The 22623-nt window shown below is 40.3% G+C and overlaps 1 protein-coding gene across 1 annotated transcript in view; it reads left to right on the plus strand.

The window, feature by feature from the left end:
• Nucleotides 1-22623, plus strand: part of LOC103776704 (inorganic pyrophosphatase 2, mitochondrial-like) — a gene marked incomplete at its 5' end in the record, with an annotated part of 36523 nt that overhangs the window by 3641 nt on the left and 10259 nt on the right. The window contains 5 exons of the mRNA XM_008944226.1: nt 6092-6145; nt 8682-8801; nt 11163-11249; nt 12536-12662; nt 20122-20249. Coding sequence (XP_008942474.1) covers nt 6092-6145; nt 8682-8801; nt 11163-11249; nt 12536-12662; nt 20122-20249 — 516 coding nt within the window. The remainder of the gene's footprint in view (nt 1-6091; nt 6146-8681; nt 8802-11162; nt 11250-12535; nt 12663-20121; nt 20250-22623) is intronic.

Genomic DNA, 22623 nt, shown 5'->3' on the forward strand with positions numbered 1-22623 from the left:
CAACTGAACTTTTTTCTTTCATGGTTTGTTTTTTTTTTTTTTTTTTTTTGCCTGTTTGAAGACTAGAGAGAAGTTCTTTGGAGGGAGAAACTCTTGCTGAAAGAGTATTCAGCTTCAGTCTCAAAATTATTACCAACTTGCAGTCTGAACCTCTGCTTTGTCTTAAGTATTTCAAGCATTCAAAATCCACTTCTGCACAAGTAAATCTCTGTGAAAGGCATTGGAAGTTTCACATCTCTTGTCTGGAAGAGTGGATGTTCCCACTGTGGTTACAGTCAAAACTGTCAGAGGCTGATTTTTGAATATGGTCTTCCACATCTAGCAGGAAGGTTTGAAGAGGTCATTGTTTTCTTTTTGAGACAAATGTGACATATTGCTTCCATGTTGTAGTGAAAGGGTTTCTAATCTACTTGTCATTGTATGTCTTTGGTAAAGTTTTCACATGTCATCTCATTCAGAGAACTCAGGTATTTCCTGAGTACAAAATTTTGTTTAAAATGTTGGCCTCAGTGAGGAATCTGTCCAAGCATGTAGAGATTCTAGTCGTCTAACTTGCAGACATCCACAAGAGCATTTGAGAAAAAAAAATACAAAGAACCAAGACAGCTTATGGTTTGTTGCATGCTGTGGGTTGTACAGTGCTGGAATGACCCGGGGACTTTGGTTGAATGGCTTCTATTAGGCAAAAGCTTGTGATAAAATGGCTAGTGAGGTGAGATGTAGGGTCAGCAGGGTGCTCAAGCAGTCTGAGTTAGGTGATCTGACCGCGGGCCTCAAGCTCGGAACAGCGTTCAGCACTGGTGTCACAGTTGTCTGTTCTGACAAAATCGGTATGTTGTAAGAAAGGAAAAGCTGTCGTGCAGCACAGGTGCAGACTTTGTACTGACTTTGTATTCTGTCTTAACTGCAACCTCTGTAACTTTCTTTGGCCACTTTAGATGCTTTTGCAGTATATATAACCTGGACTGTAGTGTGTCATGTTGCACGTTCCAAATTTTTGATTATCAGTGTAGCTTTCATCTTGTTGCTTCAGCTTGCCCAGCCTTTTTCTATGGACGTGCCCAGTAGCTGCAAGCCTCGCTTTGTTTTCTTGTAGATGAACAAATACTTAGAATAGAAGTAATGTTCATTCAGTGGTCCAATTAAAACCTACTGGAGTAAAGTTGGTTTACTGGAAAAGTTGGATCAGTGATTTGGTCAAACGTCACTTCAAATAAATGGTTCCTTAACTTGCGAAAGTCAGCATTCCATGTTCCTTCTTGTCATGGTTCTACACTGAGTAGTGTTGCAGGTGAATGTGTCCAGTAACTGGTTTATCAAAGAATATGCCTGATACCGCTTTTGGTATATCCGTGGCTATAAACTTCCATAGTGCATACCCTTTTCATTATGTGAGGGAAATACACTATGAAGAGACTGGACACACTTTGTGTTTCTGCTGGGCATAGTGTTCCTTTTTTGCTATGTGGCATGTTAATTTGTATTGGAAAAGTTCCACTGACTTCTCATTTAGATACAGTATATTTGGTCTCCAGGTATTGCTGGCATATAGTTTGCTGTTTTCATTGGCAGTAGCAAGTAGCAGTAGCAACCTTGTAATGTACATAGAGAATGCTTACAACATGGGTACTCATAAATTTTATAAGCAAGCCTCTCTCTGTTTCTTTCTGGGTGTATTTCGTAACAGTCTTTTTTTTTTTTTTTTTTTTTGTTCTCCCCTCTTTTCTTTTTTCTCCCTTTTTTTGGGGGGGGAGGGGGGAGGAAGATTCCAAATGAGCAGACAGACAAGAGGTGGAAATGATATCTGCTTTTTTTCTGTCTTGTAAGCTCAGAGTTTCTCAGTGAGGAAGGGTCAGGAGCCACCAAATGCTGCCTCTAATGCTTTCTGATTTTTTTTTTTTTAAGCACTGTACTATAAAAATGCCTAAAGTAATCGTAAGCTTTAGCATATCTCTTCTTCTTGTCATGCAAGGGTGATAGTGAATGGCAATCAGACCTTTAAAAGTGGTGATGTTTGTAATTTTATGAAATTGATTCTGAGTTTCTGTTCCTCTCTTTATCTCTCTTGTCAATTTCCTCGTTCTGCATAGGTTGCTCTACTTCTGCTTCAAATTAACTGAACTTTTCTGAGTTGAGCATTAAGTGTTGCAACCCTTGCGCAAAGTCATACCTGTTCAAACCCCTCCCCTCAAATGCACCAGCTAAGGAACTTGGGAGAACTGGGAAAGGAAATAATTGAACAAGAAAGGGAAAGTTAGGTAAGGAAGAATTGTTTCTGAGAAGGGTATATGGGAGTCCAGAAGGGCAGGTTGTAAAAAGAGTGTTAGGAATATGCTTAATTTTTTCTTTCTTTCTGTGATATTCTGGTTTGTAATAAGAAATACTGACCAAAATGTCTTACCTTCTATAAGAATCTGTACAGCCAGAGCTAGTAGTTATTTTGACTGTCAGTCTCAATAGAGACTCCCAGTTTACCTGGGTACAAGTGTCTATATTTTTCTTGCTTGTCTCAACACTTGCTGTATGAATATGTTGAAGTTTATATGTATATCTTTTTAGCTTTCTGTGCTTTTCTTATTTCAAAAAACAAAACCTGTTCATGTTCTCTATGTGAAAGAGAGACATTTTTGCTTGTCTTGGCAAAAATGATATCGTGATACGTTAGAAATGCTGTTCAGTGGAAATGGAATGCAGCAGGTTGCCAAGCAGCGTTAAAGAAACCCCCCTGATGAAGCAAACACTTTACAGCCTACGTGAATTCCCATGTAGTGTGCTTAGCATGTAGCTCTTAGGAAACAAAGGATGTCATTTAGACACACGGGTTGTTCCTTCTGATGTCATTTTCTGCTGATTCTTATATTCAGTTTTAGGAATTAGGAAATGCACTTTTGCCTTCTCTGTATTGAGCAAATGGGTTTGTCTGGTTTTGTGTTTTGGGTTGTTGTTGTTCTTAAGGTATAATAGAGCCTAAGTACAAATGTCTGTCTTGTGTTCACATTAACGTAGTCAAACAAGCTACGTAATACCCTGGGTTGAAAGTCCCTCTGGGCTCTGTCAGGTCAACTCCTCTAGCAGATGGGTTCTGTCTCTTTTTCTGAATCTAGGAACTGTCTCCTTCTCTTTCATTATATGTTCCAGGAGATTGTCCTTCTGAAGAAAGCATCAGCCAGCAGAGTTGGCATGAGGTTAGCCTGTAGGAGCTACTCCATCTGGCTTGTTGTACAGCGTGCTGATGTGAAGTGGGGTCCCATCCACATCAGGCGCTTGCAGAACTGGATTAAAGCTGCACTGCAGCAAGCAGCAATCTCATAGGCAGAGCTATTGGCTGCTGTCGTACGGAGGCACTTATACTTCCCAGAGCAATAGTTTTCCTTTCCTGAGAGGTGTTTTTTCTGTTACTGGAAGGTGTGTCAAATGGGCTGTTGAAACAATCTCACCATTGCTTGAGGGAGTGGAAGTGCTCAGTTTGGGGTTTGGTGAGGTGGAAATTTTTTCTTTTTACTGATTTAAATAAAGATAAAAATATCCTTTACCAGATGCATTCACCATCCAAAACTAACCACTGAATGGCACATGCAGATCATGTAATCTGTGGACACAGGTGGTGTCTGACACTTGCATTTCTGTTTGCAGCTGAGGCAGGGATGGGTTTGCAGCAAGGGACAGGGGAGAACATTCAAGTGGTCAGAAGGAGTAGGTGCTTGGTCTGACAGAATAAGAATGATAGAAAAATTCCTGAGTGATACTTAGACAAGGAGGGAAACAGGATAGGATAAGGAAGAGAAGGGAAAAAAAAAAAAAACAAAAAAAAACCAGGGAGGTATCATTCTCTCTTTCCATCTGTCAAATGATCTGGTATGTGCTGTCCTTTCCACACCAGTGAATCCTGTCTCATCACTGTGAAAATGTGATTGCCCTATAAATAAAACTTTTTATTTTTAAATGTAAGCACTGCATGAAGTTATTAATCTCTTGTAAATGCCTGTGGCAGCTTAGCATTAGAGAGTGTACTTTCGGGGATTTTTTTGCATACAAATTAATCTGTCAGGCTGTCACGTTTAAGACTTTTGATAACACACATTTGACTGATACCACAAATTATGGAGGCCTGGTCTTAGAGCTCAGTTAAATCCCAGTGATTTGTTTGTTTGTTTGTTTTTGAGAGCTATATTGTATTCGTTTCAGTCCAGTTGCTGTCCAACTCTGAGGCTTGCTTTGATGAAGACCTGGAATGACTTCTGTTCAATTAAAGCTCAAACCCAAGATTTACAGGCTGCTGAAGCCATTGTATTAGACATAGTCACAAAAACATATGGTGGCATCTAAACAACAAAAATACAGAATTGTGGTTGGGGGGAAGACATTATATATAATTCCAGGAACAGTCTGTAAGTTTTATGCCTGTAGCTACCAGTCAGAACAGTTCTTTGACCTGCTTGGCAGTTCCCTAAGAGTTTCTTGTCAGCACTGGCTTTCATGCTGTGCATTTCTTTTTTTCCAAGTGTTTCCCAGGTGAATGTGCAGACTTTATGGCTCTCTTCCAACCCTTCCCTTAACTGCTGTTGCATGTATGTTGCTTAGTTCTATGTTCTTTCTTAATATTGACATCTCGGAGCACTGTTTCTGATTGCTTCTCTGTTTCAACTGTTCTTATATACATAAGGTGTAAATTATGAAACTTATCTGAAGCATCTTTTTTTTCTTTTTTTTTTTTTTTTATTTGTTTATGACCTGATTGAGAAAAGTTATTCCATCTGATTGCAGTATGGGCATGGTACTTATGGATGGCAAATTTAATTTAAATTTACTTGCAATTTGGTGTCAGGATCATGCATAGCTTGTGATCTCATGGGAGAAATGCTGAGTGACAGCTGGGATTTCCCCTCACTTTCTTGTTTTCCACAATTGAGGTTAATTTGGAAGGAGAGATTATAGAACCATTACTTTAATCAGACTGTGACATTGACCCTGGTAGTGGTATTTGTTTGTTGCAGCTGCAGGATACAAGGAGCAAAAAATAAAAATGTAAATAATTTACAAGTCAGCTGGAACCTTAATTGCAGTGTAGTTAGAGTCAGTGCAAGTCTTCAGTTGATTTCACTTTTTTTCCCCCTACAAATTTCTGCAAAAACATACCTTGTTCTTCCTGAACTGTTGTGGTTTTTAATAGCGAAGTGAGTTTCCTTTGGCTATGAAGAGATGTCCTAGGAAATGTGATATTTTGGGGTTATTTGAGTAACCTATGAGAAAATAGGTTGTAGACATTGCTGGGTGGCTTGGTCTAGTTATCCCAGTCAATTAATACTCCTTGGTAGTGCTTAACTCTTGACAGCTTCAGAAGAAGAAACCTTGCAGCAGTTAGTTTTTTTTTCTCTTTGGAAAATGTCACTTTAACCTCCACAGTAAGAAAGGAGTATATTACTTATTTTTCTTCTGAAAGCATTGAAAAATTACATTTTTTAGGTTTATTCCACACACCCCCCCAGTCCCCTTCTTAAAACAACTTTGACTCTGTTTCTATTAGGAAGAAGGCTGATGCAAACATGAGGTGTCTTTGTCCATCACTTTTGGATTCATTTTGCCTCGCTTCAGCCAGATTTGACTGAGACTCAGAAATGTTAGTGGTGGTTGTGTTTGCATGTTTTTAAGAATCGAATGAGGCTAAAGTGGAGGACATGAAGAAATAAAACCTTAGGGGAAGAAACAAAAGCATTGTCCTTCCCAGTGCTTGAGGAAAACTAACTTTGTCCTATAGAAACATCCAGTCCTCTTTGACTAGTAGACTGAAACATTCCATGACCATTTTGTGAAAAATAATATTGACATGGGAATGAAAAAACATCATGTGAGTTTCCACTACTTGTAGTTATTCATATTCTCAGAGGGGTGGGGAAAGAATGAACCAAGAGGGTTGACTATCGTTGTGTGGAACTAAACAGATTGTACTTGAAGTACAAATGTACAAAAGCAGCTGGAACAGAGAGATGCAAAGTGTGTTGCTACTGAATGTGGAGGAGACAATTTGTCTTATTATAGAATACTAATTGCCAAATGGATGTTATTTTCAGTTCTGTCTTGTTTTTTGGTTTAGGTCCTGTTTAATATGATTGTAGAAGTGCCTCGTTGGACAAATGCAAAAATGGAGGTAACTAAGAAAAATACCTTGATTATATAGGTATTTATGAAAATTATGATAATGCAGTGGCTTCAAACAGTCAGTTTGATCTGTGTGTGGATTACTTTTTACACATAAAATCTTCTGTGTTAAAAAATCAATTTGAAGTTGTACATACAGGTACTTTCTTTGCAACTACTAATGCAACTACTAAAAAGTGTCAAGATTGTAATTTTATTTCCCCTCCATCTGTGAGCACTGCTTCTTTACAGTCTTCTGACTGCAGGGTGCAGCATACCTGCAACGGAGTCCTAGGGTAGTGGCTTGCAGGACATTGTCTAACAATTAGTCTTACTCTTGCCTCCAGAGCATTCCACTCAAGAGGATTTATTCCTCTCATTTGAGCTGTGTAGTGTGCTAGGCCAAATCCTGACAAATGGAATTGCAAATGAAAAAGCATTTCCTTGTGACAAAAAAAAAAAATACTTGAGGACTTCAATGATTGAGAGTGCCTAGTTCTGCTGGGAGAGGTTTTAACAGTAGAGCTTAGTGGCTTGTTCCTCTGCAGTTACAATGTAGAAGCTGAGTAGTGTTTCATGTGTAGTGTTGGTGAAACCACAGATCTCACCAGGATGTATCCAATGATCCTGAGCATTGGTGCTTTAGGTATGCCACCTGGATGCTTTTAAGGAAGTTTGTGGTTGAGCTGTTAATTATTTTGATAATTAAAAATAATGTCAAAGAACCTCCCCAGCCTATTAACAAAATTCTGAAATGATAGATCTCTGCTTTCCCTGGTGCTGGAAAAATCATTTGAATTGTGTTTACCACTACAGTTGTTATTCTGCAAGCAGGGTTACCTTGGATGTTTACCTTATATTATAAGATGACGATAGATTGTGGAAGCAGAGTTCTCCTATGTAGCATTTCCCTTTGACAATGCTATTTGAACTCTGCATGAAGTTCAGGTTGCTCTCTCTCCCCTTCTCTTGGCACATTATGTCAAGGGTAGAAAAGTTTGCTGTCCCATTAGGTTCAGAAATCAATGACTTCAGACTTTCCTGGCTTGATAACAAGACCAGATGTAGTTCTCTGTAACTTTTAGTCCACTTGACATGTCCTGCATTAACCATTAAGGCCGTTGTCTTGCCTTGCCATTGTGTCCTGACAGTCCTTCAGTCCAGACTGTGGCAAGGTGCTGGTACCAGTTCTTGTCTGCATCTCTGTGCTGAGATTCCCTCGCATACAGTGGAGACTGTAGGAGATTAAACCTTGCCTTAAAATGAATGTTTCCCACTGTTAACATCTGCAGGGCCAGAGCTCCTGCTCATCAGTTTGCTCTATTTCTCTTGTTCTTCCCTTAACGTTACTGAAGGTGCTTTGTGAGACTGTCATTGGCTGTTGTCAGTTACTCCTCTTTGTCAGGGTTTGCATCAAGAGAAGTTGCTGAGCTCTGCTTCTGTCGAATTCCCAGGTGGTATATTTGAGGTCTTCGCTGTTAAGTTATGACCAGAAGCAGGTAGAACCACATGTGAAACCAAGAATGTGTGAACCTGGATCTCAGCTCTTGGAAAGAGTTTACTTTTGGAATAAGTGTGTGTTATTGACACTTTGATCTGGTTCAAAAAGGTGGAATTCCTTTGGGATGGCTTCGGTGGCAGTGCTCTAGGTAAATTACAAGGGTGTTGTAAAATGAATATGGGCCAAGGGCTGTGTGCTTATACACACAAGCTCTGTACCACCTGAGCCAGAGCAACCACTGGAGCCTCTAACAAATGCGATGTCATTCAGAGGAGTGCTTGTAAGGAAGAGCCAAGCTGACATGGATTGGGCTGTGGTGTGGAGTGTCAAAAGGATGGTTACAGTGATGTGTGGTAGGTAACTTATGTGGCAGTGGGTTTGTATTTGAGACTTCAGGAGGATGATGGCAATAATAAACTCTTCAGTTCTAATGAGTTTCAGTCCTTCTGTGAGTGCTTCTTTGAGAGCAAGAATGCCTTCTTCTAATGGCATAACTTAATGGCTGGCTTAAATTGTCCCAAACCTGCGTGAGGTTGGCATTTGGTGACTATGCAGAACTTGTGCTTACTATAAAAAGCATTTGTATCCTTAGAGGTGGTAGAGAGAAGGGATGTGTGCAACAGAAAAGCAATGAACAGAGGGTGAGAAGATGAAACATTTCCCATGTTTCTGTCAAAGCCCCTGTTGTCAGAACTTGTGCCACCATTTGTGTGTCTGTCAAACTTGTGTTATAAAGCACAAGAGCATCTAACTTAAGTTCCTCTCAGTATTTATGTTTGATCATGACAGTCGCCTTAGAATTTTATGACTTTCTTTTCTAGATTCATTTTTTTCTTGCATGCTTCAGAATGTTATTTAAAACCTTAATAAGCTGCTTTTTGAAAACGACCCTTGAGATTTAGATTGAGGCCATCGTACTTTTAATACTTCTCAAACCACAAGCACACACTCCCAGATGGATCTTTCTAGCTGGTTGGATACAGAATGAATTGCTTTCCATTTCACCATTCTCTTTTTTTCTCTCTCTTTTTCACGATCTGCTTAGATTGCCACTGAGGAGCCCTTGAATCCCATTAAACAAGATATAAAGAAAGGCAAGCTTCGATATGTGCCAAATATCTTTCCTCACAAGGGTTATATATGGAATTATGGTGCCCTCCCACAGGTAACATTTTTGTTATAATGGTGAAAGTTTTCTGTCTTCTTTGTAAATTGCCTTGTAAATCTTGGGTACTGTCTGAATGCAAATCAGTCGAAAGAGGGATGTTTCTCTCTGATACATTTATAAATTAGGATTTTTTTTATATTTGAGCTTTATTGTGTCCATAAATTTTGGGTGTGGGTGTAAATATGTGCTGCGTTTCAAGAAGGAGTTAAATGATCAAGAAATCTTCAGTCTGTGTCTCTGTACTTGACTGACCGAATTAAACTGTCAGGGTCTGCCATTTAAGAATACTTTGTCAAGTAGCCCTTTTCTGCTTAAACAAGGCATTTTTTTAAAAAGAAACTAATTTAGAATTTTCATGTGTTGTACTGTAAATTTAATGGGGATTTCTTAATGTCTTTAACCAAGAAGAACAGAAGGGCTGTTCTTTTTTTAGATTAAACCTTAACTGCCTTCGTTAACTTTTCTCTGAACTGAGACTTTATTCATCGTGACACATTCAAAACTTTGAGCCTTGAAAAAGCCCAACTAAAACTGAGCTGAAATTTTGAATGTAACAAAAAGTGGGGTTTAAAATATTTTTAATTTCTGTGAATAACACATTGGACTCAAATTAGTACTGAAGAACATGACTTAATTTCTTCTCTTTACGTGTAACTGCATAAGCAATGAAAGTTTACTCTTGAAAATCTGCTTGTGTGTTTGATCCCTGAAGAGGAGATCCCAGCCAGGTGCTGGAGTATGACTGAACTCCTAATCCAGCCAGAAGTCTCAAGTCAACAAAGTTTCCAAATAGACAGAGCTGGGAACCAGCAGTTCCATTTAATGTTTTGAAATTCATGTGTGCCTTAGTACAAAGCTAAAATTAAAATTTGAATATTTGCCTGTACAAACTGCATTATTTTGAACCGATGACACTTTCCTCAGGAGAAATGTTAAGCTTTCCTTGTTACCTTGTGAGTCAGAGAGGGCTGGAGATAATTGTTAATATTTATTTTCTGTAATAACTTTAAAATACCAGTTAGATCATTACACTTCAGATTTTTGAAGTCTGTGAAACTCTAGATTTTTACTAGCAGCTGTAACAAACAAGCCCAAATTCAGTATCTCTGTTAATCACAAGAGGACTTTTCATCAGGATCAGCAGTTGCCAGAAGTTCAACCATAGTATCTGGCTTAAAGATAGATACTTGTGGCTGCTGTTTTATGCTGTGGAGCAGAGAAGAAGAAAATGTTAGTGGGACTGTCATTCTTGCAGGAGCTGCTGTACTCTCTAGAGAACAGTACTGTTCTTAGTGGGCTTTCTGTCTAACCTACAGATGGAGAGGTGCTGTTGGGCAGGAGAATAGTACTGATATAGTGCAGCCTTAAGTAAAAAGCACTTCAGAAGTTTTAAGTTTCAGTTCTCTCCTAGGTCTGGTTCAGCAATGCTTTGGTAACGATTCTGCTACCTAAAGACCTGAGCATTTGCTTTTCCCCATTTTGCCTTTTAGTATCAGTCAAGTTCTCAAGAACAAATTTGAGGTGAAGGTATGACCATGAACAGCAGGAGCTAACAGTATATATGGCTCCTTGGAAAAACATTTTCTAACACCTTTTCAACAAAAATTCATTGGACTCAAAAGTCTTACCGGGAAGACCTCTCAACTTTAGAACGAGTTACTCATTACTAGCCAGTAAGAGACTAGACTACTGCTGTTCTAGTAAATAAGTTAGGATAAAGTGGTGATGATTCCTTGCTTGTACAGAGTTCAGACCAGGGATTTGAATGAGCCCTCCAGAGAAACTTCTTCGGTCTTAATCTGTTGGCTGTCCTTGGGAATATACATATCTCAAAGTACTTGGAAGTGTTTCATACCTAAATCTAAAACCTCTAACAAGCCAACTGCGTGGTGACAAGTCCATACCTACCAGCTTGGGGAGCTCAGAGCCTAGATGTTTTTTGGAAGCAATTCATGTTAGTGCTGGGTTATTTAAAGAGTATTTAAGAGTAAGAATGTAATTCTAGGATGTCCTAGCTTAATCCCACAACCACTGATAACCAGACAAATACATACTCAAGGTCCTCTGATGCCTCACCACTGCAATTTGATAAAGGGTATTTATTGAGTCACAGATGCAGTTAATATTTTTGTTACTATGTCCTCAGTAACCCTCATGTTACTTGTCCTGAGTATGAGGATGACTCAATGTCAGGCCACTGTCTGTTTTTTTTGTCTTGTTTTCCCATTGAGCAAGCTCATTCTCAGAAAGCTGATGCTTTTATTGGTGCTTTTATTACTCTTAGTAATTTAGTGGTTAGACAGTTTATAACTTCAGATCAGCTAATTTGATAATTGATAATTCTCTTTCCTTTAACAGACGTGGGAAGATCCAAACCATACAGACGACATTACAGGATGTTGTGGGGATAATGATCCTATTGATGTTTGTGAAATAGGTTCAAAGGTTTGTCTTATCAAGATTAATTTAATTTATCAAGGTTAATTTAATAGCTTGGTAACACCTTCTGAAAGGGAAGGGCAGATGGGAGACAAAAAAATATGTTAATAGTCTTAGGGGATGGCAGAAGTATGAATAGATGATTTGAGGAGGGAACGGGTAAGGAAATGGTGAATTTTTAAAGAGAAAAAAATAGATTTTGGTAAAGTCTGTGTACTGGTTAAAAGAGACAATAAGAGAACACACCCCTGAAGTTCTGTGGCTGAAAAGTGAAGTTTGGGTGATGGAGGAGGGTGTTAAGATTTTTGAGGAAGAAGATTTCTTTCTTTTTCTATTGTTAGCAGAGCTGGAAAGATGAAGTGTGTCAGCATCATGCACATAAAATTACAAGGTCAGACCCACAAAAGAGATACGTTTTAGTTTTCTCATGGATGCAAACAGTAGATCTCTTTTCTCTAGAGAAGAAGGAAACCTGTTGTGGTGTTGCGGAGTTATGAGATACAGAGCAGATGGATGAAAAAAAGGTGCAGCAAACACCTTTATTATACCAGTAGTAGATATAATGGAAAGGTTTAGTTCACTGAAAGAATATTTTGCCTATACATGGAGGCAGCAAAGAATGGAGCAATCTGTGGTATCCAAGATGGGGTTCTGAAATGGGTGAGTTTGGAAGAAGGATGTCTTGGGATATTTTACATAAGGGGAAATTCAATTTGTGATCTCTCCAAGAGTGGCTTTATTTGATGAAAGGAAACCAAAGCTGAATTTCAAGGGATCCAGAAAGAATTAATAAAGGGACTATCAGCTCGTAGGGAGAAAGTTCCCAAGAAAATGGAAAAAAGGGTTGTGCTGATAGTGCTGGGGAGGGGATATGTGTTTAAATAGGCGTATTGAAGTCTAGAGGAGGGAACAGCAAGAAATAGATGAAGACTAAAAGTTGAGAAGGTGGAGAGTCAAGGGACAGGAATGAGTTACAAATGAATATGAGATACTTTTGATTTGCAGTTTGGGTTGAAGATTAAGAAGCTGTATGGGGGAAGCAGAGTAGAAGAGAAGGAAGAATTTTTCTAGCTTGTCTTCTACAGAAATGCTGACTGGAGAATTGAGGGTTCAAGAATAGCAATAGTGGGAGAAAGGCTGGTAATGTTAAATAGGTGTACACTGGGTTTACAGATACATCTTGGAGTTCTCTTTACTGCTGGTCGAAAATGTAGTAGAAGTATTTTGTCTATAATGTTAAAGAGAAGTTCTGTGTAATACTTTCCAACTCATTGTGGCATACGCTATTTCAGATTCGTTCTTCTGGCGAGATTGTTCAGGTGAAGGTCTTGGGTGTTTTAGCTCTTATTGATGAAGGAGAGACAGATTGGAAGATAATCGCTATCAGTGCGGATGATCCAGAAGCTCAGAAAATCCATGGCAAGTATTTTTATCTTTCTTAATGCAAGTTATGTCAGCATCTTGCACAGTAGAATGTTACCCAAGTTCAGGCCACCCAAGACAGAAGAGGCAGACAGCAGAAAGGCAAGACTTCTTTGTTGTTGTTAATATCAGGTGCTTCCTTCAAAGGAGGATATATATGCTTTCACACTAAGCTTTTGAAAAGGTTCACTTGGATGGTCAAGATGTCATGCAGAAAGTCTTTTGACTTCTGAAACACAGCTGCCTTAGAAAATGACCTCTTAAAATTGCAGGCATATCTCCTGTGTAATAATGCATATTTACCCACTCAGATTATGTAGCACACTATTTTCCATGTTGAAAGTGTTTGTTCCTTTTATACTTGCAGGCATTGTGCTGCCTTCTGGAGAGAGCTGTAAGGTTCCAACATTTTGTTACTTCTATCTGGGCTACTTCCGGGGTTTGTTGCCTAATGTGAACAATTAGGTTTCACCTTTGAGCTTGAATATTTGCAGAGTAAACTGCTAATGCAGCTAAGCCTAATATCAGCCTTCATGATGACTAGCTGTGCAGGAGGAAATGTCCTGCCCAGACTTGTCCTCTCTGTGCCCATGCTTCTGGAATTCACATACTAAAGTGTGGCTATGTGAGTAGCACGTGAGGTGTTAATTCTACTTGCAGACTGTTCAGTGAGAAGATGATACAGATTTGTTAAAACTACTGGGAGTTAGGTTTTTACAGCACAGGTGAAGGACAGCTTTTGTCTGGATCAATGGAGGTTCACTTCCTCAAATGCAGTTACTGGGAATCATGAGAATTGAGGGAGGAGGTTTGTCTAAAAGTCAGTGATTGTTATGAGGTGTGTGCAGTCAGAGCCTGCTCTTTGTTGGTAGGAAACACCAAGGCACAGAGCAGCCTTTCTGTATGAATAGGGCTATCCAGTAGCTTTTTAAGGAATTCGGTTTCTGAGCCAGTTGGGGCTTTTTCCTGGTTTCTGAATGCAAAGTAAATACATCACTGGACTGGCCCTTCATTCTCAGTTTTCTTTCAGGTTACTTTCACATGGAGAATACTTGGCTTGTGGGGAAGGAAGGGGCGAAGAGAAAATGAAGAAAAGGAAACTCTTAGGTTGATGCTGATTAAAATCATTGGGCAGATGAATTACTACATAGTGGTTTTGCCTCTGTAACTACTTTGGGAGTTAGAGATTAAGAAGTTCAGCTTAAGGAAATAGTAAGTAATAGCTTGCTGTTAATGTTAGTGTCAATTTAAACCTCTCTAAAGTGCAGTGAAATGTGATATAAATGTCAATAGTTAAGACAAATAATTAGCACTTTATACATTGTTCTGTTTAACTCTTACCTTTTTTCCTTAACAATTTCTGAGAGAGTTTAATCAGAAAAGTGGGTGTGAGGATTTAAAAGGAGCCCACTGAGTAGGGGCAAAACTGGGACAGTTTTTTATTTGCCACTGGGTTGTGTAGCTCTATTTGAAAGCACTCTGTTTAATTTGGGTTTTTCTTGGGTAACCACTGAATTATGTTAGCTCTATTACAGCTTTAGTTTGTTTGGGAGGGGAAAAAAAAAAAAAAACCCACACCAAAACACTATTGCCCGTTTTTGATTCCTGTGTGCATCTTTTCTTACCAGAGAATAGGTGCAAAACTTAAAAAAGAAAACTGTCCTCCTGAGATTCAGAGAAGTGCAGAACTGTTAAGTTTAATATGATTTCCCTTTGGGATTGGAGTTGCAGTCCAGGATTTACAAAAGAAAAGAAAAAGGGGAAGGAAAAAAAAGCCCCCATCTGCTTTCATAGAACATGACTAGCTTGCAGTGTTTAACAGCAGTACTTCTTCAGTCCAAAAACAAACAAATCTGTTGGAGTAGGCAGTACAATATGTCCTTTTATACTTGTTTTTCCCCCTTCCAAAAGATGTTAATTATTTCAGCACAAAGGGATGGCAGCTACAGATGAAATTGGTATCTCCCTCAGTAATTGACATGCCACTGTGTTACGGTGGTGACCTCCTAGGGACAGATGAAGTTAAGTGTTGCCTTCTAAGTCTGTCCAGTCACTTTTGTCATTTGCTAAACATTTTAAATTGGACTGAGAATAATCACATTTGCTTTCAGCTCAGTATGTGCACAGCCCCCAGTGAACATTTGGAAAAGATAATTCCGAGACACCAGAGTGGTGATTACTTGGCAACCCCATCCTGAGCCCGCGCAGCGTGTTAACTCCTCTTGCTGCTTTAAGCGCACCCCAGGTACTCTGTGTTCTCCTTCTGGGATTGTGATCTTTCTCATAAGTGCAATTGATTTTTCTGAGACTTCACAGAACTTAAAACTGAGCAGTCCCAACTTCTGAGCAGTTCTCATTGTTTATTCATAGCACTCCACTGTACTGTGTCCTGCAGGCATTTATTGATAAATACTAGTTTAAATTGGAAACCCTGCCTAGAACTCTCTTTCACACAGAGCAATGACAAACTCTTAGTTTATTGTGATAGTACCCAGGAATGATAAGCAATGCTTAGCGCCTATTTAAGTGGGAACTGTGTCATCAGTGGAAATAGCAGGAGCTTAGTGTCTTTTTGGACTGACTTTGAAAGGTAATCTGCTGGAAATTATAGCTCTTCATACTGGTGGGCATGGGGACAATCTCACTCCAGATACAAGCTATATGCAGGTACCCGTGTGAGAAAGCATCTTTTAGACAAAAACTGGACACCTTCAGATTTATCTACGTTGATAAGATTTTTGTGGCTACCTGAAAGCCACTGTGTTGTGTTTCTGTTCAAACAGTTGCTAGGCAGATGGCCATTAGCAGACCAGCAAAGCAACTTCAGTTACCAAGCAAGTTTGGGAAAGGGCCTAAAAGCTCCCTGCGTACCGTACCGCTAAGTCTTGGTGGTGGAATAGGCCTGGCTGGTGGTGGTTGTTGTATTGAATTTAATATACTGGAATTCACATACATATCTGATGTGCTTTACAAGATTTGGCTCAAAAAGGATGAGCGATATTTTTGTGCTGTAAATTGGTCTAAATGTATGTGGCATCTTCATGTTGGACAAAAGGTTTTGAAAATCGAAGCAGGAAGCATGTTTGAAGCAGCTTGCAAAACCCTGGCTCTCAAAAGGTCATCTTAGCTTCCCTGAGCAAACTGGACAACTCCTGCATGCTGGATGGCACTTTGGGGGTAATTTACTGGCCTGGAATTTTAGCAGCTGTTCTTTGCTATTGCTCACTTGGAAAGGTGCCAGGATATGTCCAACAGCAGTTGGTGATGGCTCCCGACTTTGTTGTGCTACCATGTGCTGGAGCAGTTGACGCTGCTGTGCTGCCTTGCTGCTTCTTCAGTGTGCAGCTCTGAGGTCGAGTCAAGGGATCAAACCCTAAATGGCAAAACCAAAGCATACTGCATACTTTGTACCATATATTGTTACAGACCCTTGCATGTGAGTGTATTTATATGCAGAGAAGCAGCAGAGGCCCTGAAGACCTTTATTGTGGGTTTTTATAAGAATTCAATATAAAGAAATTAATTATCTGTACTGAGGCTCCTCTCCTACCCCCTGACACCATGCTGCACAAAACACACCAAATGCCTTTATATGGAATGTAGCTGCTGCTTCCTGTAAATGTTTATAAGATGTTATTAAAAACATATGTCCCCTCTTCCCACAGACCTTGTTTAAAAAGCTTGCTGCAAGCATGTAGTTTTAGCTTTCCTTGCAAGAAGCAGCATCTGTTGTACTAAAAATGGTAGTTGGGTACAAATGCTTTTGTTGCTCTTTTGTAAAGCCAGATAGAATTAGGTTCTGCATTTGCATTGGCTCACTCCCTTGACAGAGAGCTAGCAGCAGTTGTCTGTGCCAACCTCTAGAGACTTTCCTTATTGAGAATAAACTGCAACCCTTTATGTGATTAGCCCTCTCTTCTTAACCCTTGGTGCTTAAACTTTGGTGCCAAGAGAAATTGGCCAATGTTTGTATGTAGGCAGCGTAAAGAAAGGACTGCCTAGAGCCCAGAGGGTACGTGCTGATAAAGGTCAGGCTTCTGCAGGTGCATTCTGCTCTGTAACACTTGAGCAGGGCTTGCTCACAGAGGTGAGACCTCTACCAGGCCAGGTACCTGCCTCCTACTCCTCTGCTTCTTTAGCCCCTTTTGGCAGCAGTGTGAGTATGCAGCTCTAGGAAGGTAAGCAGTCAGGGTCAGAAAAAAGAGTGTCTAAAAGTGTCTAACAGCATCTGCTTCAGAAAAGACATCCAAGTCTTTTCATAATAGGTAGCTATCTTCTATAGATATTAGTGCAGTAAAGAACTGCACTGCTTGACATGATTTTTTCTTTTACCTTCTTTGCTTACTTTTCTGTTTTCTGAATATATTTTCCTCCATCTCCCCTGATGGAGAAAAAGGCTGTTCAGATTTCAAAGTGGAGGACAAGCTGTCTTTCAAGCTTTTCTATGATGCTTTTTAATGAACTGAAGAGGTAGCTGTTGAGTGATGCAGGCGATGCTGTTTTCCTTACCTTTTGTGCTATGTGCTGACTCCACAGCAACAGGATCTATATTTTTTTTTCCTGTTACACGGTTGCACTTCTTCCTGCTTCTTGCCACCGAGTCCCATTATTATACAGATGTTTTTGTTGTGTTTTGTTTTTTCTTTTCTTTTCCTAAACCATTTAAGCTTCATTTGGTGCCCAGTAGCTGTTCTTCATAATAAAGAATAGTGAAGTGAAGTATAGGGATGAAGGAGAATAACTTGCCAGGAACCAAGGAAATAAAGGCAACTACCATTCCCCTTCTTAAGTCCTCAAAAGCATTATACAGCAGCCAGTACCTTAGGGGCCATGTAATGCTGCAGCGTGATTCTGTATGGTTGTTTTACCAAGGCAAGGTATTTTCCGGCAGAGAAAGTGTGAAATTTGGAGAGATGATTCTGTCCATGAAGATGGTCATTCCTATTTTAAGGAGGTAATGAAAACCTGCCTCAAAGCCTAGTCTAATATTTGAGTCCTTAAAAAAAATATAAACAAAGCCTGTGAATAAGGAACAACAGGTGAGGAAGGGCCTGAGTGTCAGTTGACACTAGAATACTTTTGATGAACAGTTTTTATGGGAATAGGAGGCAAATAACAAGTAGGAGGAATGGAGAAGCAGAGTTAGGAGAGAAGTGTGCTTGAACAGGAACCAGAAAAAAAGGAGCAGCAGTCTGAGAAAGTATGCTTGAATTTAAGTCATGTCTGGAGATGGAGATCTGGAGTTCATCCACTGCTAGGAGACAAGGAAATTGCTGCAGCAGCCTGGTTTGCTTTACAGACTTGAGGAGATACTGTCTTTTCAACAAGTACTAGAAATTGTGAGTTCAAACCTCACAAGAGGAGAAGATGACAAGGGCTCGAAGTTAGGAGGGCTGTTCCCTTGCTTGGAGAGGACAGGATGATACACTGGAACCCTGAAACCAGTTTGAATTGGAGCTGCAGTTTTATTAGTGCCCAAATGAAGCATCCTGCCTCCAGCGAAGACCCCACCCTTTTCTAAGTCATTCCTTCTTGGTTGGTCTCACCCAGCCACTCCGGTGAAAGCCTTCTTGTACTCTTAAACGTATATTCCAGCTAGGAGACCTGCCTCTAGCACAGCCTTACATGCCCTTGTTTTTTTCTGGGATTCTGCCAATGCAACTCCCTAATCTTCTACAGGCAGATGGCCAGCAGCCAAATTCAAAATGTGTTTTACTCTGAGTCCATAAACACGTAGCCCTATTAAGTGCGTGCAGAATCAAAAATTTACATTAGGTTCTTCAAAGTTTTACGTTTTATTCTTTGGGTGGTGTGTGATCCACTGGAATTTGGGAGTGGCATCTGTCAGATGCTTATGAACACTCAGTGTATCTTCTCATGTAGGTTTGGTCTCACAGTTCAGTCCATATGTCATCTTTCTTGGTGGTCTTCAGAGAATTGAGTGGTCTGTAGCACAAGACTTTCCCTTCTCTGACTGTTCTCTTTTAGAAATACTTGCATGTCTTTGTTCAGGTTCACAGACTAGGTGTTAAAAAGACTTTTAGGCACTTAAAGATGCAAAGTACATAACTAGGTGTCAATTCTGTGGACTAAGCAACTCTGAAAATCTGTTTTATAGGACTGGATAGACAGAAGAGTGTCCATCAGTAGTCATTGCCAACCAGGAGATGTTAGTGGGGCATATCTTTGGGAGAAGAGAATGAAGCAGCCAAGCAGGAGGGAATCAGGAAGAGGCAAAAGAGCAGGAGGCTTGCAAAACACTAGAGAAGTAACATGGCGAGTAACACCATGAAAGGTGGCCTGGGCAGAGTGAGGTTATGAAATAGGTAGAAGATGGCATCCAAACCACAGCAACAATAGGTCAGGTCCCATTTCCATCAGAAGTGACTGCAGGAGGGAAATAGATGCAAAGAGGAGGGTTACACTGGCACCAAAAAGCATTTGGCTTCTGGAGAGGACAAAATCCTTTATTGTATCAAAATCAATTAAAATTGTATTGAAGAGTTTTTTCCATGTAAACATACTGCCAGAGAGATAATTTGCTAAGGGGTGCTAGGACCACCTCACTGAGGGTGACAGGAGTGATGGTAGTCTCCCAGGACAACCCAGTAAAATCTGATAAGCACAGCAGAAACAGACATCAGGAACTGTCTTTGCTATAGCAGTGCAGCCCTCGAGCAGAACTGCTGCCGGACTGAACTCTCAGTACCCACTGTGGCCACAGCATTCATCTCTGCCTGCCAAGGGTGTCCTGCAAGGAGCACGTCTTCCTCTGCGTGTGCTGTCCCATCTTTGCGTGGCAGGATTATAGAGGCAAAGGCAGAACTGGGTTGTCTCGGGGAGTAGATGCAGACATCACAGGGTTATCTGGAGAGTTGTGTTTAATGCTCCTGGTACACGTCTGGCTTGTACCTAACGGACTGAATTCGGAAGTAATGTGAGCAGAGGGATGCCTTTAGTGTAACTTCAAGAAGTCAAGCCTGTGTTTTGTTTTGAGGCACTGATTTAAAAATTAGTGTGTTCAAATTTGTTTCACTAGCTGTTGTTTTATTATCACAAAATGCCTGTGGTCCCTGCAGTTGCTGGGGGAAAAAATTAACTCACTGAATAATCCGAGTACTGCAAGAGGTACCTACTGAGATGAAAGCCTGTAAAAACAGAATTTTCTTCCTCTCCTGTCATAAGTATAGTCCTTGTATTCATTGTCCCTTTGGGCCTTAATCAACAAAGGGCAGGAGGCAAATGTTTTACCTGTTTAGTGTGGTTATGAAATCATAAGATATCAACTATGGACAGCTTCTGTAATAAAGTGAAGTTCCTTAATGAATTTGAAAGTGCTCGGTGAAATCAAACTGTTTGCAGATCCTATCTGAGACTTTAAAAAATGAATGTTACAAAAACTGTGAGTAAAATGACCAGTCCTTTTGCTTTTTTTCTTCTTATTTTTAACCTACAGATATTGATGATGTCAAGAAGCACAAACCAGGTTATCTTGAGGCTACGGTTGACTGGTTCCGATTATATAAAGTCCCTGATGGTAAACCTGAAAATCAGTTTGCTTTTAATGGAGAGTTTAAAGACAAGGTGAAGATAATCCAAAATTAAAGATGCGTTGTTTTGTCACATTTCGTCTTTATTACATTTTAGGACTTTTAGAATTAGGCAGGAAGAGTTTTAACAAAAAAAAATTCTTATTGGAGGGATCTTCAAGTACAATTTATGAGGTCAGGAATAAATACCATTTGCTACCTTCCATTTTATTCAGGGAAAATGCATAGGTTATTAAAGGAAGGATGCAAAAATAGCCATTCAGTCCTAATCCTTATGAGACTTTGACACAGTGTAGGATCATTAGGGAACTTGCTGCATCTGTGTGTTTGTCGGTGGGTTTTGTTTTCACAGCATTTTCATTCACAGATTGACTTTTCAGGTATTTTTTTTGTCCTCATTGATAAATTTTTCCTGAGTGTTTTTTTTTTTTTTTTTAAGGCTTTGCTGTTTGAGAGAGACAGTGGGTTGCATATTTTTTTCATATTTGATATTTGCTCGGGTTATACTTCTTCCTGGTAATTCTGTGTAAAATGTTTGAACTGTTTTTGGCTTAAACACTGAAAAAAATATTTTCCCTTTTTAAGAAAAAAATGAATGACATCTTAAACTATTTACAGTAAAAATAGTCAGTGTTTGGAAGGAGAGTGGACTTGGGAAGAGACCTCACTAAAGATAGTACCTGGATTTTTCCAGATTAAATTTGGTGTGATTTGAGTAAAAAAGTGCTTTGCAAATCATAAAATGATTTGGGCTGCAAGGGTCCTTAAAGATTATCTAGTTCTAAACTGCCGCCATGGGCAGGCAGGAAGAGCTCCCACTAGTCCACGTTGCACAAGAAACCAACCTGATTTTGAACACCTCCAGTGATGGAGGATCCACAGCTTCCCTGGGCAGCCTGTTCCAGTGTCTCACCACTGTCATAGTGAAGAACTTCTTCCTTACATCTAATCTAAATTTACACTCTCTCAGTTTGAACCCATTACACTTCATCCTGTCACTGCAAGCCCTTGTAAAAAGTTCCTCCCCAGCTTTCCTGTAGGCCCCCTTCAGATACTGGAAGGCCACAAGGTCTCCCTAGAGCCTGGTATTCTCCAGGCTGAACAACCCCAGCTCTCTCAGCCTGTCCTCACAGGACTTGTGTTCCATCCTTCTGATCAATTTTTTTTGTCCCTCCTCTGGACCCACTCCAACAGATCCATGTCCTTCTTGTGTTGGGGACTCCAGAGCTGGATGTCCAAGTGAGGTCTCACCAGAGTGAAGTAGAGAGGGAGAATCACTTCTGCTGACCTGCTGTCCACACCTCTTGAATGCAACCCAGGATAGGGTTGGCTTTCTGGGCTGTACTTGCACATTGTTGGCTTATGTTGAACTTTTCATCTACCAGCACCCCCAAGTCGTTCCCCTCAGGACTGCTCTCAACTCCTTCATCCCCCAGCCTGTATTGGTATTGGGGCTTGCCTTGAACCAGGTGCAGGACCTTGCACTTGTTGAACTTCATGAGGTTCGCATGGGCCCACTTCTGGAGCCCGGCAAGGTCCCTCTGGGTGGCCTCTCTTCCCTCCAGCACGCTGACCTCACCGGGCAGCTCGGTGTCCTCCGCAAACGTGCTGAGGGTGCGCTCAATCCCACTGTCCCTGTCGCCGACAGTGGTGTTACACAGCACTGGGCCCAGTTCCAGTCCCTGAGGAAATAGTGTTACATGCTCTCTGCAGACTAATTTTGGCAAAGAATCTCAGGTTCCTAGTGAATGATGTCCGTGTGTCAGCTAGTTCAATTTTGCAGTATGCTATCAAAGTTATAAAATGCCTTCTAACCAGCACAGGCAACTTTACATGTTTTGTCTGGGGAATGCGATGCCCTGACTCCCCTCTGCACCAAAACTGTCCTTTGAATCAATGAAATGAGTTGTAAGGCTTGACATGCCTCATCTCTCCCCTGTTCGCCCAGGAACTACTCTTGGAGATTTTCCTACTCTGTAAAGCTGAGCCTTGCTCTATTTTGACAGTTTAATGGTATATCCTTGTCAGGACATTGGGGTTCAGGCCTGAGGCACTAAATGGCCCGAGAAAGCTGCTTTTGGGGGACTTGTAAGTCTCAAGCCTTTCTGGAGACCCAGGATGTGGTGAGGTGACTGTGGATGTGCTCCAGCAGCTCTGGTGAAGTTCACAATGTTCCAGTGGCATTTTACCAAGTCACTCCTTGTTAGGAAATGCGAGTAGTCTGTTGGCAGCTTTTTGTGAACCAGACTAGATATCATCATCTGGACAATGAGTCCTTATGTTACATTATTTTTTGAAGCATTTTTATCCCCACCCTGCCCCCAATACTACTTTTGTTTTAAACAAACAAAAACTGTTAAGCAGCTGACGTGTTACATTGTTAGAAATGCTGATCATTGGGCAATTAA

This window comes from Merops nubicus, unplaced genomic scaffold, assembly GCF_000691845.1.
Source record: "Merops nubicus isolate BGI_N331 unplaced genomic scaffold, ASM69184v1 scaffold5417, whole genome shotgun sequence".
In the NCBI taxonomy this organism is placed as follows: domain Eukaryota; kingdom Metazoa; phylum Chordata; class Aves; order Coraciiformes; family Meropidae; genus Merops; species Merops nubicus.